The 25,326-nt window shown below is 41.2% G+C and overlaps 5 protein-coding genes across 10 annotated transcripts; 4 read left to right on the top strand and 1 right to left on the bottom strand.

Moving 5' to 3' along the window:
• Window positions 1–415: 415 nt before the first annotated feature.
• tadr (torn and diminished rhabdomeres) lies at window positions 416–2,871 on the top strand. Its single transcript, XM_066394730.1, has 7 exons — window positions 416–710; window positions 770–1,050; window positions 1,103–1,240; window positions 1,287–1,441; window positions 1,495–2,161; window positions 2,211–2,550; window positions 2,600–2,871. The coding sequence occupies exons 1-7, from the start codon at window positions 557–559 to the stop codon at window positions 2,749–2,751; spliced, it is 1,887 nt and encodes a 628-aa protein (XP_066250827.1). The 5' UTR covers window positions 416–556; the 3' UTR covers window positions 2,752–2,871.
• Window positions 2,872–3,000: 129 nt separating this feature from the next.
• Window positions 3,001–8,878, top strand: mol (dual oxidase maturation factor 1 mol). Of its 4 annotated transcripts, none has more exons than XM_066394732.1 (7): window positions 3,001–3,339; window positions 7,015–7,195; window positions 7,392–7,584; window positions 7,634–7,841; window positions 7,896–8,315; window positions 8,373–8,594; window positions 8,644–8,878. In XM_066394732.1, exons 2-7 carry the CDS (start codon window positions 7,031–7,033, stop codon window positions 8,684–8,686), a joined length of 1,251 nt encoding a protein of 416 aa, XP_066250829.1. In that variant the 5' UTR covers window positions 3,001–3,339; window positions 7,015–7,030; the 3' UTR covers window positions 8,687–8,878. The 4 variants fall into 4 exon arrangements, with proteins under 4 accessions (XP_066250829.1, XP_066250828.1, XP_066250831.1 ...); XM_066394731.1 differs by lacking the exon at window positions 3,001–3,339 and adding an exon at window positions 5,353–5,686; XM_066394734.1 differs by lacking the exon at window positions 3,001–3,339 and adding an exon at window positions 5,353–5,686 and having other exon boundaries at window positions 7,637–7,841.
• A 184-nt stretch (window positions 8,879–9,062) lies between these two features.
• On the top strand, window positions 9,063–12,279 carry LOC136411440 (uncharacterized). 2 transcript variants are annotated; one of them, XM_066394011.1, is made up of 8 exons: window positions 9,063–9,407; window positions 9,453–9,714; window positions 9,764–9,873; window positions 9,924–10,076; window positions 10,129–10,283; window positions 10,601–10,778; window positions 11,550–11,802; window positions 11,855–12,279. In XM_066394011.1, the coding sequence occupies exons 1-8, from the start codon at window positions 9,177–9,179 to the stop codon at window positions 12,103–12,105; spliced, it is 1,593 nt and encodes a 530-aa protein (XP_066250108.1). In that variant the 5' UTR covers window positions 9,063–9,176; the 3' UTR covers window positions 12,106–12,279. The 2 variants fall into 2 exon arrangements, with proteins under 2 accessions (XP_066250108.1, XP_066250109.1); XM_066394012.1 differs by having other exon boundaries at window positions 9,453–9,576.
• On the bottom strand, window positions 10,809–11,480 carry LOC136411608 (E3 ubiquitin-protein ligase MARCHF3-like). The gene is made up of 2 exons (XM_066394247.1): window positions 11,239–11,480; window positions 10,809–11,187 (listed from the first exon to the last, which is right to left on the bottom strand). Exons 1-2 carry the CDS (start codon window positions 11,478–11,480, stop codon window positions 10,809–10,811), a joined length of 621 nt encoding a protein of 206 aa, XP_066250344.1.
• Window positions 12,280–13,306: 1,027 nt separating the features above from the next.
• LOC136411527 (knirps-related protein-like) lies at window positions 13,307–24,423 on the top strand. Of its 2 annotated transcripts, none has more exons than XM_066394131.1 (4): window positions 13,307–13,491; window positions 17,615–17,692; window positions 23,138–23,338; window positions 23,419–24,423. In XM_066394131.1, exons 1-4 carry the CDS (start codon window positions 13,459–13,461, stop codon window positions 24,073–24,075), a joined length of 969 nt encoding a protein of 322 aa, XP_066250228.1. In that variant the 5' UTR covers window positions 13,307–13,458; the 3' UTR covers window positions 24,076–24,423. The 2 variants fall into 2 exon arrangements, with proteins under 2 accessions (XP_066250228.1, XP_066250229.1); XM_066394132.1 differs by having other exon boundaries at window positions 23,422–24,423.
• The last annotated feature ends 903 nt before the right edge of the window (window positions 24,424–25,326 follow it).

The raw sequence follows: 25,326 nt of genomic DNA on the forward strand, positions 1-25,326 counted from the left end.
CGAAATATTTTAATTTTTGCGAAAACTTTAAGTAACGGGAACTAAGATTCATGACTAATGTAGTTGTGGACCACCAACGGTGGAGCCAAAAATTACCTACCGATTGAAAGAAAAATGTTCACTCTAAAGATTTTACTACAAGCGACTAATGTCATTCACCATTTTATCTAGAAAACTATTAATGAAACGGGGAACAATTTCCCGCGGTATTTTTTAATATACGAAGTACTGTGTTAGTGCGCAATACTAACTCCTTATTGCGAACAGCAAACTTCCAACGTGTCGAGCCACAATGAGATTCTCCAATATTATCCAATTTATTACGACCTTTTACTTTATAAGAAATAAACCGATTAAGAGACGTAATTGTATAAGACGCAAACGGCGCGCGCCAATATCGATTTCCTTTCCCGTGCCAACTGGGACAAAGCGGTGAAAAACGCGTCCCCACAAAGATGGCCCTATAAATACCTTTATTCCTTTATCGCCCTAAAATGTAGTTGCCCTTTATCCTACCCTTGCGACATAGTGCAAACCGACTCATACAGCAATTATAATGAGCAATACTGGGAGCCTACAGAGCTTTGCTCCAGCCTTGACACACTGGTGCTTCGGAATCACTGTCTTAATCGGCCTAGTTTCCTCTGGTTTGACTGGAGCAGAAGCGATTCTCGCTATTACTATTGCTGGAGGCTCTGCTACATTATCAGGTATGCCCCCAAAATTCTTTAAGTCTACAAATTATTGCAATTTATTCGAATAATTACAGCAATGTGCAGCTGCGCTCCTTCGAGCACAGAATTCAAACGAAGCGATCGCCTCAGCAGTTTAGCGACTTTTCTAGTGATTTGGCTCGATGTTTTAGCTAATTTAGTCGCAGCAGCTACATGTGCTAGATTAGCCAGCGCAACCATAGACTACATCAGCAAAGGTCACTTCAGGGAGTTTCTCTTCGGCCTGGAGCAGCACTCCTTGGGGGAGCCATGGCCTGATGTCCTTGGAGTCACCATTATCTTAGTGGTCACTGTTTTGTTTATGATGGGCCTTGAGGTATTATTGCAATAAGGAAAATTAGTTTTTCTTCTTAAGATTTAGATTTTAGAAGTCTTCCACCATCGCCTTGCTGCTGTTTCTGGTACTGCTGTGCAAATTTGCATTTTTTACCCTCATTGGAAGCTTCCATACAGTGGCAGATTTCCAGAAATGGTCAGGGTCCTTTAAGGTCCACTCAATTAGAACTGTAGGTTAAAAAAAAATTGTATGATTCATTAATAAGTTCCCTGCAGGTGCTCATAGGCTCTGCAGTAAGCTTCTATTCATTCGGCCATAAAATGCCCATGACTACTAAAAACAACTGCTTAAAGATCGGCACCTTGTTCTTCATGCCCTGGCTCTTTTACTCGGTCCTGGCCACGATATTTTCACTAATGACCCACTACAGGCAACTACTCCTCAAAGCATATTAATATTCAGCTTACCTAGAGGATTTTTCAGGGAATTGGAGGGCACAGCAATCCCTCTTATTCAAGTATTCCAGAGCCGAGACGTTGACTGGGCCAGGCCCGTAATGGCAGTTTTCACCATCTGCTCAGTGTGTCTTCTGTTGACCGAAGTCCTGCCAAACGTCTACATGGCCTTCGTGCACCTTGCAGGCAAAGAATGGCGAGTATTTGTTAGCTCTCTGCAGTACCAGACCAGAGCCACTGGAGCCCCGGTCTTGGCGATCTTTGCCGCAGGCAGCCTCGCTGCAATTCTAGCCTTCGCCTGCCCTTTATCCCATCTAATCAAGCTTCTAAGTGTTGCCTCTTTAATCAAATGCGTGCTCGTCTCCTGTCAGATGATCGGCACCAGATACAGGCCCCAGGAGGACGATTTCCAAGGGACTTCTGTGGCTATACAATACCGAAAATTAAGCCAAAATAACCATCAAACATTGAAGGAACGGCTTAAGGGCTTTTTCGGGAAAAGCCCTCAGTACATTCACAAATTGAGCTCTCCCAAAAACCGAGGAAAATCAGAGGAGCAAGAGTGTCTGCTTTTCGAGAACAAATCCTCTAATATTGAAGAAAACGAAGAGAACGAGATGGAAGTGATGTCTTGCAGTGATGCTAACTCTGAGACCTCTGCTGATATTGATGTGGTGGTGGAAGAGTATAGAAAAGTGAGTTTTACGATTCAATCAAAGAACTTCCATAACTCTTGACAAATAGGTGACCACAATGATGAGCAACGAAATCAGCAGGCCGTCAACGAAGCTGTCCTTTGCAGTAGCAATAATGTGCCTAATTTTATTAGTAGTTACCGCATTAAGCTTACCATTATTCACATGTCGCTTAATCAAGTTCTACTGGCCGCATGCTTTGAGCGTAACAAGCGCTGCTGTAATCCTAACAGCATTGCCTCAAAACCCCTCTGAGACATCCAAACCCAACTTTATCCCCTCTTGGCTGTTCCCCCTCACGCACAGCCTCTCCATTGTTTTGGGTACCACTTTGGCCACTTCAGTTATTGCTTCAGTGTGGCAGGGGGTCGTGTTTTGGACCATTGCCGGTAAGATTTGTCTTGGTAACTGTTGAATGTTATCGATTGTGGATTTAAGGGTTGCTGCTCTACTGGAGATGCGACTGCTGCCAGTGCGACGTCCTGGAGCCTCTAGTGGACAAAGCCACGTCAAAAATCGACCCTCATCACGTGATCTACGAGTTCAAAACCGGGGATTTGAGTGAAAAGAGTGTGATTGTGACCAGATGACCCTCGGGGTACCTCGACGAGGACGAGTCGCCCTCTGAGGACGAGGATTAAATTTCTTAGTTGCATCATTAGAGCTTGCGCAGATTATTATTATCACCCAATAAAAGCTATATTTATCCATTGTCTTATTTAATATCGCCGAGCAAAAAGGAAAATGGCAAAACTTTCTCCTGCGCACCTGATGCTTTCCATTCGTGTTTTAACACAGTCCACTACTTGACACCGTCCACGTAGCTTTAGTGACCCCTGGTCGCCACCACCTTGACACTGACCAAGCACCAGTGATTGATGACCAATATGACGCAGTGTCGCAGGAATGCCGTTGCAATAATAGTTGTAATGCAATAAGCAAAAGCGAGTTTTCTCGCGGAGCGCGTGGAAAAGTGAAAACGCGTCGTCAATTTCTGTAGTGAAAATAGTGTGATTTAATACTGAAATCTTTATTTGAAGATTAAAGAAAGCGCCTCACTACGGTTGCAAAATTGCCTTTGCCGGGATTTGAGTGCAATTTCTGGTGTATTCAGTGCTAGATAAATGCGATAATTTGAGGCGACGAGATGGCGATAAAAATCCGTTTTGTAGGCTGAAGTAAGTGGAATTAATATGGGGAAATTTCTAAATACATATGAAGTGATTATTTGACCTAAAACTGCAGATATTGCATTTCAGGTATAGAAATTAATTATTTATGGCTCAATCACGATCATTATGGTCCCTTCACTAGTTGATTCACGTTGTTAAAAAATACTATGAAACACAGGCTGAGTGATAAGAAACAAAAACAGTATTGCTCAACTTTGAATAACGTCTGAGGTTTCCCACTTTTCGCTCTAATTTACTGATATTTGGCTTCTATTTTAACTTCTTTTTCACTCTTTTTCTCTTAGTATTTAATGTGATATTGTTACATTTCACCCCCTAAATTCTTCTGCTGCGATTAAGTGATACACTGTGGATTTTCTTTAACTAATCCTGTAAAGAACTTCATCCGTTAGATCCTGGAAAACAAGGGATTTTAGGGAGTTGACTATCTCTCCACAGTACCCTTTAAACCATTTTTCAGCGTTAACGTTTCCTGTTAAACGTTTGAATGTTATTCCTTTTTATATTAGATAAATATGTACTGTTCTGTACTATTTGATTTCTTATGATATCCGATATTGTTGACGCTTAGATTTACAGGGGCTCCAAAACACGCAAATTTTGAAATGCTTTTGTCAGCTTAAAAATCCCCTATTCGCTTTACTCCAGTGACTTTTTGGTACAATAAGACCCGAAATTTGATAGCTGCACATCAAAAAAGCTGTAAAAGCAACTGGAAACTGAAAATTTTGCATTTTCTTCAATAAATTCTTGAATTTTCAAAATACAACCGCCATTTTGGCAGACATTAATGTCATTTGAGAGAGTGACATTTTGCTAAAAAAAAACAAATTGCATCGGTAAATGAATGACGGAACATGGTCATAGCTTAAAATACAAGCAGGCTTAGTGTTACATCATCAAATATAGGCGTAGGGCGCAATTCCTGTGGGTTTTTTAATGATTTATTGAACTTTGATAGTTTTTACACAATGGAAGTGTTATTAAGGAACATTTTTCATTTCGTATAGTGTTATTAAGTTACGCTGGTATTAAAAAAAAATCAAAATATTCGCCATTTAGCCAAGAATAAACAATACATGTATAACGCGCAAATAATTACGTCTTTTCAGTTTGATTCTCCCCCAAATAACCGAGTTAAAATCCAACGCAAATTATGACTAAAGGCAACAAACACTCGAAACAAGCAAACAAGCTAAATGGGTTAAAAAATAGAAACATGTCTGGCCTTGCGAACCATAAAAAGGACGATTTTCAAGCAAACTTGAATGGGTAATGGATGTAATAATTCTTCCTCGCTCAAACGATCATACAATTAATATCATCATCGGCTCCCGCTTGTCCATTCAAGGGCGCCACACATACTGCCAGTAATTGCGTGCAGTGCATACACCCTCTATGTATAGCACAGGTAAATAGCTGCTTTAATTAACTATAGCAGAGAGGATAGTTGGAACCTTGTACTCTCCACTTTAAATTAGCCAGAGGTCAGCAGCATTGAGTAATCGGTAAACTTGATCGTGTAATTTAAGTGTTTTTATGCGTTTAAAAAAATGTCCGGCATCGCTAATTTTTTAAAGTCCCATAATAAAAGCATTATCAGGGCCACCTCGAACCAGAGACGAGTTGTGCTTTTATCTGATGCAGTCCAAAACAAAGAAAACTCTAATGAAACAATTGCCCAAACTTAATGAATTAATTTTAAAATAATTAATATTAATTGCGATTGCGAGGCGGGTAAATGTTAATCAAGCCGGTATCGGCGCAAGAAATCTCGAGGTTTTAAAAAATTAATTTGTATTTTATTACTGCTGCTTAATTAATTTTTTAATTAGTTTTTGAAGCGTCGCACAAAGCACTTAAGCTGCAGCAGTTAAAACTCTTCGATTCCCGGATCTCGACCAACATTGCGGTACGTACTTACCCAGCAGTTATCACTTTTCCGTGCTTATTTCCAATCCAATAAAACAAAAGTCAATCGATTCCGGCTTCTTTCAGGCAAGGTCGCACCGGACTCAGTTGCCAAATCGCGCCGCAGTTCCTGCATTTCGGGCGCTCTGCGCAGGTGCCGTGCGGTACTGCCGTGTGGCTCCGAGGCAGCGCGGCAACGCAGGATCCAATCGGTGCGGCCTTGATGGGCCCCTTCCTGTACCACGGCCAACTGAGTCCCAAGCAAGAGGCGAATCTCGATTGTTTTGCTGCTTGGTTTCGTGGTGGAGTTCCTGCAAGTTCTGCTTTCATAGATTTATCGTCGTGAGTCGTGAGTGAACTGTGAGTGCTTCAACTTGAAGAAAATGAGTTCTGCAGTACTCTCTTGTTAATTTTTTTTTCGGTAAGAATGAGTTGCGACACACATCACATCCTGGTATTTGACGGGGCCTAACGATATTACCGCTAAACAATGGGGCACATGATTGGCGTTTGAATGGCCAAAAATCGTGTCTCCACGACCTTAATCATCGAAACGCGCTGAATGGGCTCAACTCTACTGCACGTCTACTAACCACTTCAACAATGCTTCGTAGCATCTGTTTTCTCTTTTTCTTGTGCAAATCGATAACGACTATGTAAAAATGAATTAAGGAAATTGCCTCACACCACCGCACCAGTTCTAATTGCGACAGTTTTGCAGCCCGAAATGCAAATGACACTTCGTGCTTTACAAAAGTAGCCATTAATAATAATAAATTGCCCGTTACAATTTTGCATAATACCCGGCTTGATGGTAATTATTATTATTGCTATTCCTTTAATAGAACGCTTTACGTGAACACCATAAGTGAGCGAAAGCAAAAAGACATAATCGCCTGAAAGCGAAATAGAGCATTTCAAACGCGTGGCTGTCGCATTTTAAATTCCATTATGTGGGGCAAAAAGGCGCAGACTGCATTTTGCCGAGAAAAGTCGACCATTTAATGCGTTTTGGTCATCGAAAAAGTGGTGAAAACAGACGTTAATAAGTCGATATTTTTTATGCACAGGTTCTCCTTCACCATTCTGTCAAAATAATCTAATTTCTTAAGGACGACAATAGTTCCTCTCAAAATAATTAAAATTCGCCTTCAGCCCACACACACGCACGCCGAAAAAGCAGTGAGCGGAAATACCGCATTCGCAAGACCATTCTCAACAATGACACGCCCAACTTTGATATGCCAGGATTAATTGTAGTACTGGTATTGGGTCTCGCCGCCCATGGTCAAGGGCAACAACCCAGCGCCAAAGTGATTTAGCACATTTTGTTGCATACTTGCTGGTCATTGAGTGACTTCGTCACCATTGAAAATGACGTGCTTGTGTGCTCAGTATTGTCTATGTTGACGCATTCTTATTGGTAAAATCTCCAAATATCGATGATTTAAACCATATTGATGGTTAAAATAGAAATTCAGAGTCCAAACAAGATGTATGATATTGATCGTGTATTGGGAGATAGCAGGCAAATGCCTGATTACCTATTAAAAGGGTGATCTGTATGGCGCCCACTACTATTTTTCGTTATCTAGTGGCACACTCAATTCTCCTATGAGACTTGCTCTTAAAGCCAAGCTTACTCTTAGTACGCCCTTGTTTTGGCAAGTTGATAACTTTCTAATATTAACAAGGTATAGGATTGAAATTGGGCGAAAATTGTGCTGTGTTAATTGCCATTTCTCTCAGGGTGGTTTGACTGGCGATGAAGGGCTGGTTCGACGCCTTCCGATACGATGGAGGCCCCACGCTGTACAACTTCAGCAACCGCACCGCCGTCACTGGGGACGTTACCGTCATCAGTTTCCTGGTTATTTTCGTCACCCTCTACATCGCCTTTTTGATAATATTTCCGGGCATTCGCAAGGAGGTGAGTGCACTGCAACTCGCAATTTTGCCTTTCCGTTGCATGCAATATACCCTCATAAAGTTAAATAATTAATTGCGAAACGACCACCATACGACAAGGTTTACAATTATTCATTCCTAATAATGATTAACATAAATATTTGAGTAATATGGTCGAATTTTTTATCTCCACCTTGACCAATTTAGCATTTTTGCAGAGATTCACTACATTCTGTGCCGTCACTCTTTCCCTTTTGGTGGGAGCCACCATTCTGGTATCCCTTTTCGGGTCATGTTGGCACATGGCCGAAACGACCCTCGTCAGCACTTATCGGGCTTTCTCTGATGAGAAAATTTCCGCGCATTTAGGCGCTTATGTGGGGCTCAAACACGTCAACATCACCCTACGCTGTAAGTTTGCAAGCAATTGCTCATACGAACAGTAACAATCCTTGTTCAGCAGCCAATCATTCCATCGACATAGACTACAACGAACGTTTCGACTGGATTGATTCTCAGCAAATGGGGGACAGTTTCAGAAAAGCCCTGGTTAGGGGACTTCCATTCCCAGTCCTGACCGTGGCCGAATACTTCACTATGGGCCAAGAAGGTCTAGCATGGGGAGGCCAATACAGGGCTGCTGGGTATTTTGCTATAATCATGCTGTGGTAAGCCGTCACCATTTTGTCAACAAGACAGAGAGATAATGAGTTTCATTGCAGGACCTCTTTGGCCACCTGGATGTTAATGAATCTCATGCTCATAGTAGTGCCCCGATATGGGGCTTTACTAATGACCACATGTGGTTTTTTGCTTCTTACAACCATCTGCGGGTACTTCGGAATGCTCCCAGAAACTCCTCTAGTCATCCACACAGAGGGTACGACCCTTAATTTCAAGTTCGGCTGGTGTTTCTGGCTCGTTTTAATCGCCGGAAGCATTTGTCTAACTGCGGGGGTGATAATAACCACCATAGAGATCATAAATCCTCATAGCTTCTCCACAATTTTGGAGGTAGACTATGATACTCCCTATGATAGGCACGTGATTATTGAAGACAGCAGAGGGAGAAAGTTTCAAAAGAAGAAAACTAGCAGTGGCAGGTTGGAGGAACCTGAGGGAATTGGGCATCGAATACTCAAGTAAACTTTTTAAATGAATTATTAGTCGTTTATCTTATTAATTCACTGAAAAACTAGGAGGTTGTCTTCGAAGCAGAAAGAAGAAAAGCAACACCATCGGGATCCTTCCAAGCTACCTGAAGACCATCATTTTGAGCTCTCAGGGGTCCCTTGGAGGTACCCTCATAGAAGCTCGAGTAAACAGCATCGAGGCAATGAAGATGACTACAGGGAGAACGAGTCTATCATGTCTAGATATTCGAATTTAGGACGGGAGCCCCATAATGTGACCATACATGAGTAAGTAATTTCCTCATGAAATTTGCTAGAGTGACCAAGGCAATTTTAGGTATGATAACGGCCATCAAAAGAGCAAAGTGCCTATGTGGTGATGAAAATGGATTTTAAGTGCAATTTGGGATAGTAATAAGTGATTCTGTATGTGATATTGTAGGTATAGTATTTAAGAGAGGTGTTCAGAATGGAAAGATGGCCATATTTTATGTTTTAGTTAGACAATTTATTGCGACAGACTTTTGTATAAATTTTGTTATATTTATTAAACGATATTAAACAATTTATTTAATTTAAAGTGATTTTGCATCAAAGCACTCCGAGTGACGTCACGCATATCAATGACGTACCCAAACAAATGCGCCATTTTTATTGCAATTCACCCTATCACAGCATATAGTATTAACCATGCACCAAAAAGAGAGAACTCCACTCTACTCACAAAAAGACATTTATGAAAAATTGACACATACCACATTAATTGACACTCGGCAGAATGTAAACAAAACAAAAATGGGGATCAATAACTCACAAAAGGGGCAATTTTAGGGAGAAACAAAGCCTCCGAAGCCCCCCTGAGGCTCCACCATGAAGATGGCCCACTCTATGCAAGGAATATACTCGCCATTGCCTCAATCACTCAGCGACTCAGATTCAGAGAAGGAAATTAGTATGGAGCCTATTTGCACCAGCTACAATTCGAAGAGTCTGAACAACTATGAAGACTCATTCAGCAGGCAAAATGGTCACAGCTTAGGGCTGGACGATGATATTGTAAAAATTAAACGGGGGGCTAGCAAAATGTCTTTGAGTCGAAAGGTAAGTCTATTTTTAATGTGTTATGTTGTTAAAGCCCAGTTTCAGATAGCCTTTGTGGCCTCGATTATTCTCTGCTTCTTGCCCATTATAATTTTCCTATGGGTTTTGCCCTGCTCTGAGTTGCACACTTGCCCAGTTAAAATATCCAACTGGGAACATGTGCAGGAAGGTATCGAACTTAAGGGTCCAATTAATGTGGTTAGTGGGGCTTATAAGACTAGCCACAATTTGGCTTTAATGTACAAAGGCAGCTTTAACAGTGCTAAAAGTCTTAAGCATGGTGTTATGTCTTTTATGGGCTTATCTGGTTGGTTCCTTAATGCTCCTTAAGCAGGTTTGTAAATTTTGTGTTCCAGGGAATGTTGCCTGGGATTTTGAACAGGATGTTGAGCCTTTGGGCATTGATTGTGGGGTGTTAGACACAAATAAGGATGGGTTATTAGACTGTTTGGTTATGGATCAAAAAGTATGTCTGAAAGGGTGTTGGATTGGGCTGTTTATATGGGGATTTTTCAGGGATTAAAGGCAATAGAAACAGTGTCTGGGCAGGTGCTTTGGCATGCTCATAGTGCAGAGGAGAGGAATGTTTTGAGGGATCTAAGCTTGCCTGTGATCATTGCAGATTTAAATAATGATGGAGTTAGGGAACTACTTAGCGTGTTTAAAAAGGTATATTTAGTTTTTGTTGTCAGTGTGTTCTTGGAATAATTAATTCTTTTAGTCAAGTTTTCTAATTTTGTCTGGTCGAACTGGCAAGGCTTTGACTAATATACCAGCAGTGCATTGTGGGCAAATTACTGCCCTTTATAAAACTGTAAAAAGTGGCAATTTTGTCACATATAAGTGCATCAATGCAAGTGATACTTATTATGTCAGGTGGGTGTAATGGTAAGACTTTTGAGGAACATTCCTTTGAATTTTTGAGTAATGAACCAGCCAAAATGAATGGACAAAACCTCACCATTGTTTTTTTTTGCAAATTGTTGGTTATTTAGGGGAATTTACAGTGGCAAAGACGAGTATTGGATGCATATTAATGTGCCAGTAAAAGCTATAAGGGTGTTATATTGAGCATTCCAACTGCACTTTGCCTTTTGTATTTTTTCCTGGGAATTCTTTCCTTTTTAAACCAAGACAACATCCCACATTCCTCATAATTCAACTTTTTCCTTACTCAATTGGCATTTGTGCAGTTTCACAGAGCTGGAAAAGACCTTCAAGAACGCGAAATATCAAATGACAGTGGAGCCCCGAGCCGAACACAACAACTCAGACATCTTCTATGCAGGCTCTCGCAAATTGGTGATCAGCAATGGTTCCAACTGCCCAAAATGCCACTGCAAACTCACCTTATACGACCAGTCAGATCAAGTGAGTAAAACCACGTTTATTAGGTATTAGTTACACTAACTCGGAGCGACGGCCTTGGGTATAAAGGATTTGCAAGCGAATGTTCATGGTGCGAGTCCACCAATGGTACCAAGGCACCAGATGATCCCTCAGCAACAAATAAACAGCTATCAAGTAACCAAGTATGATTACTACTAAGAAGGAAACTAAAGTTAACTTGATCCAGGCCTTGTCAATGCTCTCTTGCTCAGCTTGATATCCAAAGTAGTCCATACCGTAAGTGCAGATGAAAAGCAAGCCTGATGTTACTAAAGTGAGGAGTGCTACGACGATCAAGTCTGAGCGGATGTGGCGCCGATTTCTTGGATGGCAAATCCATAATGTGAGACTTTCACAAAAGGTGTATCTTTGAGTTTGAATGGATTCGTATCTAGAGTTATTTAAATTTCAAATTGGGCGCTTGTGTTTATTGAGAGATTACCTGAAGTTACAAAGTTCGCAAAAGTTCCTTCCGGATTGATTAAGCCATTTCTCCAAACAGCTCAAATGGATATAGGCCAAAGTTCCCTTGCAATTACAAGGGGAAATTGGGGTTTCATTGGATGTAATTGTTTGGCATATGCGACAAACTGGAAAACTTTCAGAGGGGATTTGGACTAGGGAATTGACTTCCGACCTTTTGCAGCCCGCTTCAGTGCCTTTGGCCAGAGATTTTTCTGACATTTTTGTGCAAAAAATGACGTTACATTCCTTCTGTGAGAATGTTGCCAGATTTTGTCATAATATTTTAAGGTATTAAAATACTGGAGCTACAACTACGCCTTTGTAATGCAACCCAAAGCCTTCGCCTTTGAGTCCAGCGACAGTCAGAAGCTTAAGGGTCACTTAAATGGGTTTATACTGAAAATCTGGCACTGGTCCGAACACTACTATAAACTACGGCCCTCACAGCGTGTTAATCGGCGCAGTCTCGCCGGCCCTAACGATACCTTTTACACCACTGAAGTGACCGAAAGAGTAGTTTTGATCACTTTCAACGACTCCAGTAGGTTCACCTCCGCTGATCACACACTCTTCATTAATACTCAAATCTGCAGATATCCATGAAATCAACGCATCCTACACAGAAATCAGTCAAATTTGCAGGCAACACGGGAATGACTGCCAACCGGCCGTAGAGAGCCAAGAGGATAGTCTGTTGGTTAGAGATTTGGAGAAGGATAGCAGTACAGAATTGGTCAGCTTTTATAGCTCCTACGTGAAAAGAGGGGAGGACTGGCACTTGGTCAGCTACGTAAAGATGCTGCGGCTCGAGGAAGAGCTGCCCAAGCTTTATGGGAACAAGTGAGATGTTTTTTCTGGGTTTTTGATAGTGGTTTAGAGCGGCGAACACAATCTTTTCTAGTCCATTTAACACTCCTCTAGAGTAGCATTGCAATTAAGTTTAAGAGAGAAAGACTCTGTTAAGTAAGTCACTATTTTATTCAGTATCTGAGTCAAATAAAGGCGGCTTAATGATTGAGTTGTTTTCTTATTTCTTTGTGCTCTACAGGATGTCTTATTTAGGTGTACTGAAACCGCGTTATGGGGGGTATGGCGGTATTGCGGGAGCTTAAACCAGATTTAAAGGTCTCAGCTACTACACGGAGAAACATACTTGTTGTAAGATGAGCAATGGGACGCTATATAAATGGGAGTTCAGAATTTTTGGAAATAATTATTATACGGTGACCCCATTCCATGAAAGAGCATCTAAATGGCTGGACCAAAAGTGTTTTTCCAATGTGAAGAGTCACCAAGATGTTGAGGCCATGAGGCCACGAGTGTCGTTCACCCAAACCAGCTAAAACAAACAGTCATCTAAATTCAACGAAATTCAGTTTTGCCACTCTTCGACACCTACCAATTAAACCATAAAACCGGGCCGTAAATCTCTATGGCCGGCGCGCAAATAAGCGGTTATTAAACAGTTTTGTGTGATGTTTGCTTTGCACGGATCGTCCACGTCCTCCCGAGGACAGTGCGAAAAGGTCACATCGATCTTAAAATGTAAATAAACAACGAGACGAGCAAATATACGGTCGACAATAATAGCGCGGCCATATTTGTTTAATTTATTGCTCTTGAAATGGATGCACCTGTGCGCTGTAGTGTTTCAGGTCGATTGATGACGACTTTCCATTTGGTTCGTGTTTGCTTTGGCTGCCACTCTACTGGGTGATCTCCCCGCACACCTTCCACCTCAGCGCGAAATCGTACATGGAAATATCTTGCGGCAGAGCCACTCTGTATACACGATAACCGCAGTACTATACCAATCCATATTCATCTTCCACCTGCACACACTTTACATAATTATTTTCAAGCCGATTGCACAATTTTATTTGTCTTGACGAGTCGCGGGAACCCGGCCTCTACTCGGGTTCCATTGGCTGGGAGCGGAAACTGCCGACCAATAGGCAGTTGACGGAAACCGCCCAGTGGTGGTACCCGGCTGGCACGAGGCGCCCTCTGGTGGGATACAGCGCGCTCGGCACTGTTCGGTACCTCGGATGCTGAGTTAGTTAGTGCAATCCGCGCGGTTCGTCGAGAATATACAGAGCGATGCGCGCAGGTTGGTACCGCGTCCAGTGAGATGACGCGCGTATTTGATTCGGCCAAGTGACCACTATTCGGAGGGCGGTTTGTTCAATGTGGTTCAATGGATTATGATGCGGCGGCCAATTATGCTATTGTAGGTATCATTATTTCTGTTAATTATTTTAAGTCACTTCCTGAGTGTAAATTAAGCGGGTGCTCGTATGTGTGCGCCACCGAAAGAAAGATGGGTCATTTAAAAAAAAATACGCTTGACCCACATACTAACAGTCTCAGGTTGGACCGATTCTTGAGGCGTCGGACCCTTCTCAAGGACAAGAAATACACATTTAAGTGTTGCTCTGCCAGTTCTTCTAGAGGGCAAAATCTGGAATTTGGCACCAGTGGTAGCTTGCGAGGTGATCATCTGCAAATATGTCCTCAATTTAGCCTTGAAAACTGTCTCGAGTCCTGCAACCGCACTGATTTCTCTATTATAGATGCGTGGAAAATTATTGACATAATGGAGGATCTCCATTTGTAGTATTTTCTTCTGGGTCTAGTGATTTCCCTGTGCAAGATACGCAGCCCTAACTTTCCCCATTTAAATTTTCTCACTGATTCTGAATTTCTCTCTGAAGAAAAACAGCTTTAATAACTGGAGATCACCTTAATTTTGATTCCCATTTAACTCCAAAAAATGCATCTGTGCTGACCTCAGGAGACCTCACTGGAACTGCTTTCAATGGAGGTTTAAGTACTATTAGATTTGCAGAAAATTCTTCGCTTAATGGGGAGTCGTTAACTTGGACTATTGTCTTCTGGCTATGGCGATTTCGCTGTAAGACACAGCCATAACATTCCCCCATTAAGCTTTCCCACTAATTCTGAACCTCTCAATTACGAAATACTGAAGAAAAAGCTCTTAAGGAACTGGAGATCACCTTTATTCTGGCTTCGATTATACTCCAAAAAAACCATACTGATTTGGCCTCAGGAGGGCCTACTAAGAGGGCTTCGGATATAGGTTTAAGTACTACAGAGAGTCATTATATGCAACTTTACTGAAACTTTAAGTTCCCGCAAATAAAATCAAAAATTGGATCTAAATGTTCTTCAGTGAAACTTCTGCTCCTGTGACCTCCAAAATTGTTGCAGCAGGAGTGAGGCGTGGAATTATTTTTAAATACGAATTATTATTTAACTGATGGATTTGTCATAATTTTTCCCGGACTTTCTGGAGTCTTGGAATTATATGCCTGGTAAGTTTGTCAGGATTTTAGTAATCCGAAACTTGAAGCAGAAACTTAATAAGTTATATTATACGCTTTAATATTTTAGTGCTTTAAACGGCCATATTTAATAAATTTTCTCTAATTTTAATTAATGCTCTTAATGCTTTAAAAGCAGTAAGTTTGGAATTTTTAGTGTTTATGCAGAAGTAATAAAGTGAGTAATAAAATTACAAAATGGGAATTTGCAAGCAGATTTGCTTTGCTGTTATTCAATTCAAAAAGCATGTAATTGAAGAAGATAAAAAAAAATGAGATTCGGTTTTGAAATTTGAGACAGTCGCCATGTAAGATAAATTAACTAAATTTGAAATTTAGTGCCCTTTTTTTAATATATTTTTTCAAATTTAATTAGAAAAAGGACCCAGATGAAGCAAGCACAATTACATCCCTACAAAAAAATATTTTGAAGTCGCGTTGTCCAGAGATTACTAAGTTCAAAATAAAAAATTAAACTTAATTTTTTTGTACAATTTATTCAATTATCTGCGGCATTTTGTGGCTATTTATGTTCAATTTCATTCCCTCTCTACCTGCACTAATCAATTGCAATGAATGGAATAACCGCAAAGCAGATTTGCTTTTCGATTTCTATTTTATAATTTTATTACTTGCTTTATTACTCCTGCGTAAACGCTAAAAATTCTTAGCTTAAACAATAATTATTCAATATTTAACAAAAATGTTATAAAATCTGTGAGAGAAACGTACTCATCTTTCAACGAGAGAAAACAGGGGTTAAATCTGTTGCATTTGTAGGTGAATTACTGAAATATGTGACTACGTTTATCACGTTGGAAGATAGAGAAATGCACTTATCTTTCAACGTGAGCAAAATTAAATTTTATATTGCAGAAGATAAATCTTCTATTCAATTAAAAGTTAAATAAAATAATAATAAAATTTCCTCAGTGGAGTCTATTAGAATACCAACTTTCTCTCAGTTTGTACTTAAGACACTCGTAGCTCGCACAGTGCTTTTCTGATAAATTCAAACACTTAAAACGCCCCAAATTGCCCTGAAATTTTAATTATATATTACGTCATCACAGATAGGCATTGCAAGGAGGAATTTTTACTTTTTTTTTGTTTAGTTTTTTTGTGTTAAACAATTGTTACGTTTTATTTTTCTATGATTCAGACGGATATTTTATGTGTTTGAAAACAATAAAGAGAGCTATATAGTAATTCTTTTACCGTTTTTTTCAATGGAATTTACCTCATTAAAAATAAATTAAATTGAGTTTTTATTGAGCTTCCAGAGACATCAACAATAAAAATCAATAAAAACCAAAATTAATTTTTTTGCGACTGGGAAATCACCATATTCAAGGTTTGATATCTTTCAATGCTTTAATCTTCGGTAATAAAGAAATGTTAATTTAGCATTTCAAGCAACTTTGTCTCTTGAGAAGTTCACTAAATATATACATTATTGAAATGAAAAAAAAAGATGATCTTTTAGTGAATGAAAAAATGTGATTATACGTTAAAAAAATCCATGAAACGAAATACTAAATCGCAGAATCGGTATTACAAACAATATTGCCAATTCCATGCCTTCACCCTTAATTTCCTCCTATATTTCTTTGCAACTCTTCGAATTGCTTTATGTCTGTTTTTCTCTGGACTTTTTAAGATTGCTCTAGTTCCGCAATGCATTTAGGGGAGTGATAACACGATGATGAAAATATCCGGAAATCTTTAGGGAACCTTTAAGGCGTCTGGCAACATCGCAGAGGGTTTATGGGTAATATTTTACCTGGTTATCTTCGTCTTACTCGCGACTTTTCAAGGCCGTTCCCGACTTTTGAGTACTCTCCAACGTTGCCACGTATTCCCGATAGCTGTTAAAGATGTTTTCAGACAAGTTCCTACTCGTCGACCATCTTACTACGTGGGTTCTTTATGGTTACGGTTATGACGTCCATTAGGCCTATAGAAAGCTCGGAAACAGTGTGGAAACGGACTATTCGAGCGTAATGCGTGATACGCTCGGTTTTTACGACACGGCCGCTTTTCTCTAAGTCTATCGCTGGTTTTTGTTATTCGTTTTTAATGCGCTCAAACATACATATTACATATACCATAACTCCCGGGCCGCCATATTAGTGGCCGCAAAATCTCCATAAAAAACCCATTACAGGAGATTAAGAGTGGAGATCCCGTAGCGTGTAGTACCAGCAGTCGATCACCCGGACCGTCTCGTTTTCGTTACGAAAGCTATTGTCAATTGATTAATTTTCAATTAATGTCTTTTAATTGCCTTTTTTTAGAAAAGCGGGTAATGGCTTTCTCTCTCAGAGAGAGATGTGAGGAAGATGCGAAACATTACGGAGATAATAAATTTGTTATTCCCGTGACAAGAAAAGCGATAACGCATTCCTCGCAGCTTAAATAGACATACCCCAGGAGAGTAGAAAATCAAAACAGTGTCGTCAGCAGCCGATCTAGAATGTCCGCTCTTTGCGGCACCCAGTACGTCCACTTGTGCCGCATAAAAAGCCGATATAAATGTGAAACTCGATCGCTTTTATTTACCATAAACGATCGCCTTTTTTCCAATGGTATTAGTACCATAATCAATGGGCAGTTTTAGACACGTTTCGACTTAAACCGCGGTCGAGCGCGAGCCGCGGAATGCCTGAGGAGGACGTTCGGAAGAGCCTTCGTATAGGGCTTCGAATAAATTACACACACAGCGAAAAAACAGGTGTATGAGTACCGAACGGTCCAGGGGGTCATCGAATTCCCACGGATTCCGTACGTCACAATGGTCTATGCCCATTCAAGCGTCCCGTTGACAGTCGCGGCCTTTGCTCCTCCGCCGAATGCTAATCAACCGTGGAGAGGACTCGCGGACACCTAATTAAAGGACCGAGGCGGCTCCGAATGACACAAGAATGTCTCGTGTCCAAAGGACACCATTGATTATCAGTTAAACCTATTTTGCCCCTGCTCCATTACCTATAATGTGCTATTTTTCAGATGAACCAGCTGTGCAAAGTCTGCGGTGAGCCCGCTGCAGGATTCCACTTTGGGGCTTTTACGTGCGAGGGGTGTAAGGTAAGTTTCTATTTCCTATAACTCTGCCAATAATACCACGAAGACCGTGGAGAATCGTACCAGAAGTAATGGCTTTTCAGTGATTAATCAGTGATTAATAAAAGGAAAGGAAGCACCGGTGATTGCTAACCTGAATTAAACTATTTGATGTACGAGAAATCGAAATTACTCAAGCTGCCTCCGTTGGTTCATAATGTTTAAATCGACTACTACGTCGTATCTCGCGTTTTCTCTAGTTTTTCGTGAATTTACAGAGGAAATTACATAAAATTCTTCCAAGTGCTTTTGGCCTCGAGAACTCCAAAACCAATAGAGTAAATGAGCACCTTTACTTGATATTTTCCAATTAAAGTGTGCATTCTAAATATCTAAAAATATACAGGGCGCTTCATTTAAAAAATTCACTTTTCGAAGCAGACAATCGGAGCGCTCAAAACGGATTTCTTCAATCTCTGTAGAGGTGACACACTCTGTATATGAAGGAAGAGACCGAGACTGGCGTTGACAAATGATCGGTTCACCTCAATACGAACTGATGTCTCGTCTAAGAACTATTAATTCTCTCTTTCCTGCCTTTATGCATATTAATTCCTCTGCGAAATAGGGAGCGGTCGGTTCCATTGTCGCAGCAGGTCACCGTACACCTTCTCTTATTTCCGCGTTCAATCAGCGATTCTTCAGTACCTAAATGAACCATTTCTTTATTTGATAAGGAACTTCTTCTTTCATGAAAATCACAGCCACTGCAAAGGGTCTTATCATCAAGGTGGAGAGTCTCTATTAGACCGAACATACAACGGTGCAATAGATTATGTGCATTTCAATAAGAAGTGTCATTAAGGCCTACGCATCAGGATGGGAAATTAGACCGTTCCTCGCTGCATGGTCTCACATTACTTCCACTCGCGTTCGAATTTAATACTTAAATTGGCGCGGAGAGAGAAGTTCAAATTTTGGCGCTCTAGTGATGTATGGTTGTAAAATGTGAGATGGCGCCACTATTAAGTTGAAATAGAGGCTTTCGTTATTCAGAGCTGGCCGCAATAGAGCGGTGAGAACCATAATTTCCAGGTGCGGACAAATCTCGTCGCAGGAACTCAGTCGGAACCACTTTATTTATACTGAGAATCGAGAACTTATTGGTCTCGATTAAACAGAATTATAAAATGCATCTTGAGCTGTCTAGGCCGACAAATTTATAATATCGATTCCGTTTCTTCAATCTTCGGCTGACTGGGAAAAAGCGCACTTTTTACGGTTTCCATCAATCTTCCTTGACAAAATAATGGCAGCAACAATTACCGGAGACGGACAGAAATCAATTTATTAATTCACCGGATTCCTATGTGTCTTCTCTCTTTCTCCACGGAGATCAATTTGCTTTAGCTGTCGCACTTTATTGGAGATGAGCTGACAATCATCGATGCTCAAAATATGTATTTTCCCACGTGAGAGCAAGGACGTTTCATTCTCGATGGGTGTGTACATGTATTTATGCCACTTATATCACGTTATTTATTTAGTTCGGTCTATAAATTATATATGCTCGAGTGGATTTGGCATGTGAAACTCTTGCGTAAGTCATGATTTCCGAAATTCCAAACTGGAACTGCCCTGTTAGAGTAGTTGCGACATATTCGTTGCTGGAACTGCTCTCACGGAGCAGCTGGGACAGACTGCTCGGGGGCATTCCTATATTCAAACATCTGAGCATTGAAATTGAATTTTGTCACCGGCATGTTTAGGTCGAAAATGTAGATATTGTCGCTTAGACAACCAGGCATACAATAAAATGGAATTTCAAAGCCGTTGCTTAACCAAACAAAAACCACTAGCTGCATATTGTTACAGCAAGGCATTCCTGCCACATTCCGTGTGTTTGAAACGAGGATCATAACACACATTAATAACCATTTATTTCAGGTGGTTTTTTGCGATTATGCGAGTATACTGATCGCCGTTAATTGCAGGTCTATTCCATAGCTCTATGACATTTCTTGTAACAACGAATGTCCCCAATTGCAATTTGGCCTTTTAGAGGTGTTTTATTAGGCACGAAACTCGCTCTGCCAAAGGTCCGGCAGATAAATAAAAGCACCCAGGAAGCGCCTCTGAAACGAATCGTAATTTATTCGATTATAATTACAGCCATTCTTAAGGATTAATAAACAAATGGTAAATAACCGCGACGGTCCCGTGGGCCGACGAAGGCGATAAATTCCCCGCGATTTATCGCCGCAACCATCGTTATTTATCGCCCTGTATATTTCGATTCTCTATTACCAAAAGCGACAATAAAAGACGAAAATTTAAAGTCATCGCGCCCATATTGCTCAGTTTTGCATTGCTCGCTTGAGACGGTCCGCTAACCCATTTCTCAGGCTCTCGTACCATCGGTGGGTGTAACTAGAGATAGCAGATTATTAAGGATGGTATGCACCGTTCGTTCGACAACAACATACCGGCCGTATGTAGCCGAATGTCTGATGCTGAACGTGACCGACCGCGTCTAGAATTCCGAATGATGTTGCTTTCGAGACCATCATGAGGTCTTCTCCAAAGAATCGAAGTATTACCGATTTTTTCTGTAACATTTGGCAACGCTCTAAACTGTGTTTGACAGCTATCATTTATTGTCACAAATTCATTGAAGTATTATGGCAAACGTGTCGACTTGCGGAGCAAATCAATGCAGACAAGCAACATTGTCTCAGCGAATAGTTCTGTGACTTTTGGTCACGTCACACTTAATGAGTCAATTTTTTCAACTTCCTATGCGCACCAACTAACAACAATTTTCAACAAGTTAGGAAACATTGCGCAGCATTTGAAAGCTGTTATTTACTTCTCCGCGTCATTTGGACGACTTGACGGAACGTCACGGCTTGAGAGCAATAATGCAGTGTTGTCAGACTTAAGCAGATAAATCCATCAAAGGCCTATAGAGTTCTTTTTTTCTAGAGGAAATAACAAAACATTTCTGTATATATGTTGCGGTTTCTGTCTATCGGTTTTGAAGATTCACGAATGGTTGTCTTTCGACACACATTATCTCTTTATCCGTTGTTTTTATGAATTTAACAAAATTTTGGCAGCTCTTTTCCTGATCATTTTGATAACTGTAAAATTAATGTGACGTTGCCAACTTTTACGCATCTCCTGCTTGTTTTTGCTAGCGGTTATCAAACTAAGAGTTATGATTTGCAACGTTGCTGTAAGTACAGGAGACAGCTGTCACCTGTCGTTAAGCTAGGGCAACGCTGCCACCTTATGTAGAATTTCCTCGTTTCTCAAACTATGTACGTGAAAAATAAGAGATTCTTTGCGAAAACGCCTCTGAAAAGTGTGAGAACCAATTTGGACCAAAGTATAACCGCGCAGCAACAGATTGTTAAAGCTGTTGTACCTGTTCAATTAATTTTATTATGTGTGTGTTCGCAACTATATCTGATCTATTAGGTCGGTTATAACAAATTGCTACTTTTACTTTTCTTATGCTGCGTTTAGTCACGATTGATTACCGAGCGGCTAAGTAAATTACTCCGGATTAGTTTTTTCCCGTATTAACCTTAATCAGTTACTTAAAAATGATTATTGTGGAAGAGCGAAATTTATTATCTGCCGTTAGGCTTGGAACCGGATTTAGTGTCCGTCTAAGAGGAACAATGGGCAACCTGCCGTATTTCATGGGCATGCCGAAGATCTCTGCGAAGATCCAAACATGCAAAAGCCTTAAACTACAGTTAAAGATAATCAGAAAAGTCCGACTGTAACGCACAGGTTGCACACAATTATCTGCGGCTACATTTCAGTGGAAAGTCTGATTGTTGCACACGAAGTTTGGTACCTCCATGTTCCTCACGATTGATACAAGCCGTACCGCTATGCGAACCATCAAAATACGGCTTTTATATGTTATAGTTACTAACAACCTGCCTGGCAGGGAGTCTTCGAGATATGCCGACCTGGACGCTTTCCTACACTGTAATTTTATAGTGTTATTAAACTAAAAGCTATAATTTATGTTGTTTTAATGCCGCGTGATTTCATACGGAAATTTATCGGCGGAGGAGGATCGCTTCCTATATCCTAATTGGATCATTTTGCTCCTCGCAATCTTGATTGACACACACCATAATCAGGCATATACCTAAACGGCAATGTTGCCAACGACATATGCGTCAGAAGATGTGCCCGTCACCGCGGCATAATTAACTGACAAATATTCTCGAATGTCAAACAAGTCAAAAAATAAAATGGCTACTATCAGCTGATCGCTTTGAGCGGCGTCGTCGCATAAGCTGTCACGGCGCGATATTTAAATCAAAGAAACTCGATCGAGTCGCATGTATATCACCTGGATTCGTGTAGAAGTCGCGGCGCAACTTGTACCCGGGTATCGTTTTCGTGTTCTCGCAAGAAGAGAAGCGATATTGCACCGGGAACACGACAAATGTATGATATGCACCGGGGCAGACCACGAATCATGAGAACCGCTGCCCTTGCACTTGCATATTTCGAATCGAACGCGACATGCGCGCCTTGGTACGGCCATTAATCAACTTACAGGGTGGAGGAGCTGCGTTCGGAAAGTACACGTTGGAGGAGACGAAAGTTGGGTTAGGTTGAATCTTTTCTTTTGTTCATTTGACCAGTTGACGTTCCCTATATGGACAATTCATTAGAGCGACTTACTATCAGAAGTTCATAATTTTTGTTTTGTTTTTCGCCGATTCCCTTTTAGCCACGTTACTGTTTTATTTTAGATTCAAGTGGAAACTTTCGGTTAGAGCACTGCACTAAATTGACTATAGAACATGTCGAGATTCTCGATTTTTGTTAATTTTCAGTTTCCTTCAGGTTCTTTTCTGGTACGCCACTATTTAGTCTTCAATTCATGTGTCAATTTGACAAATGATGGTGGAAACTTTTAGACATTCAAATTGCAACAAAGTTATTGGTGTAGGAATTTTTTTTTAGGATTTAAATTTTGAAGATTTCCTCTGGTTACTTCTTGTAAAACACGTGACACTTGACGTTTCTCATAACTTCAATTACTGTCAACTCTCTGTAATGGATTCCGGTGGGAGGTTTATGTTTCGCAGCGCCATCATTGGTAGTTTCATGTCCCAATATAAGATCAAATTTAATTGAATCAACGATAATAATCGCTTTGCATTCGTTTCTTTGCCAGTTGTGTTGAAACCAAGAACGCAGCCGCATATCAACCTCGGTGATGTATGTAGTTCTATGGCGTCGGAATGGAAAGAATCCCTGAGCATTGTCGCAGGCTTTTGCGGAATCCGAAATTCGCCCGGCCGAGCTGTCGCGATAAGATAAATGCGCGTTTGGCCGTATAAATTTCTCCCGGCCAGATCGGATCTGTTTTTTCGCAAAGTCGCATTGATGACCACGTTTTCAACACTTTTATTTATTAAATTCCAGTCCTTCTTCGGCCGCACGTACAACAACGTGAGCTCGATTAGCGAGTGCAAGAACAACGGCAAATGTGTGATCAACAAGAAGAATCGCACCGCGTGCAAGGCCTGTCGCCTGCGCAAGTGCATGATGGTGGGCATGTCCAAGAGCGGATCGCGCTACGGAAGGCGCTCCAATTGGTTCAAAATCCACTGCTTGTTGCAACAGGTATGTTTGCTCAAAACCGCTTGGCTGTTGCATACACGGGCAGTTTGAGCCAACAATCTCTTATTAATGCAATTGTTTAGCAGCAACAGCAGCAGCAGCAACATCACCAGCCTCCACCCTTCATGCCCCAAAACAGTGAGGTCAGCATGAACTTGGCAGCTGCCGCAGGTCTTCTGCGACCCAATCCATACCTCAGCTCCATGTTCCGCAGCCCCGGTCTTCCCAGTGTGCCTGGCACCTCTCCAGCAGTGCGCGATAGTGTCTCGAACTGCGAATCCGATTCCGGGGCCAGTTCCGCTGACCCCGATGACGAAGTCCGGTCCGCGAGTGCCTTGAGCTACTTGAAACCGTCCGGGTCTCCTCTGAGTGACCGCGTGAGCAGCGACACGGACTGCTTATCCAGGAGCAGCTCAAAAACGCTACATTTGAACAACAACCATCTGAAAAGCCTCAATTTAAGGCCGCAGTTGCCCTCTAGCATATCTCCCGCCTCCTTGCCAGCTGTTTCCCCCACCAAGTGGTTCCCTCCTCCTTTTCCGATGCTGGCGGGAGATCCGGCGGTGTGGAGGGAGTTGTGGTTGCGAGGACAGCCGACTATAGCCGAGCCTGCGCCCGACCAGGATCAACCGATCGATTTGAGTGTGAAGCCTTGCGAGACAGGAGAGGAGACTAGGGAGACAGTCAAGGAAGAAGGAGAGGGCAGCAGCGCACTGGATTTAACTTTAGCCGATCGTTAGTGAAGATGATTAGTGTATATACTGAGTATTTATTTTCATATAAATATGTACTTATTTTTAACGTAATTTTAGAAGATACTTCATTGCCAGTATCCGTCCAGTATGTTAGTTGTTTATATACAGGGCGTCACCTGGACAGGGGAAGTTAGTACTTAGAACAATTTTGTATAGGTGTTTAAACGAATCTCCCTGTATATACTAGGTATAATACATTTTTGAGAGCGCCAGTTTGTCTTTTTACGACGTATTTTTAATTAGTATTATTTTCGGCCAGTAAGCCCATTTTGTTATACATATTACACATATTTTTTTATAAAGCTTTTTTTGAAATAAACTGTTTTTGTTTTACTTTCGGCTTTCATTTTCACAACCGGAAATCCACATGTTCCGTAATAGTCGCAACGGGCGACTGATCGAAAATTGAGGCAAATTGTTCTGAACAGCAGGATGCGCCAAGGATACATTGTAACCTGTGCCAGTGGCGGAGCTCCTCCTGCCTTCAGTCACACGAGAAAAGATAGATATGTTTCGACGGGACGCCGCTGTGTGGGCCAAACAATGGACAATCAGATGGGTGTGCGCCCGGCGAACTGGTGCGTAAAGGCAGCTTTGTTGCGGGTCATTGTTTCGCACATTGTTGATTGATCATTTCGGCTATTTTAGACCGATTTGGTACGCAAATCTATGTGACCGATCTAATGCAATGCACGATCATTGATTCAGATCAGAATAGTTGGAGCGTAGATTTAGTATGAATAATATCAGGCAAGACCGAGGGCGGTGCCATCTGTCGATAATGTCGCGAAGCATGTTTCAGAGGCGCTGAGATTCATAATTTTTTTTTTACTCTTACTTAAATAAGGCCAAAGTCAATCAACACCAGCGGCGTACTGGAAGCCAAATGAAAAGTGCTGATTCGACCAGGAGACTCCGGTGGTCCAAGTCTGGCCGAAGAACCCCGGCCAAACGTGAGCATGAAATTGGCCTAATTCTGAAAAATTGTTGTGGTATTTTCACTAGGTGGGGTCCACCTACCACAAACCAGTGGGTTCTTTAATATTGCACTTATAATTGCTTTCTTTAAATTTCGAAATATCCACTTCGAGTTAACGAAAATCAGTGGTGTAACTACTAGAGCTGAAGGTTTGCCGGTCATTACTCTGCTTTTGTAGAAACCGGTACGCCGCTGGTTTTCATGTATGCTATTGGAAGCATTAGCGAGAGTTTGCAGCAGAAGTTTTGTACACGCTC

This window comes from Euwallacea similis, chromosome 10, assembly GCF_039881205.1.
Source record: "Euwallacea similis isolate ESF13 chromosome 10, ESF131.1, whole genome shotgun sequence".
NCBI lineage: Eukaryota > Metazoa > Arthropoda > Insecta > Coleoptera > Curculionidae > Euwallacea > Euwallacea similis.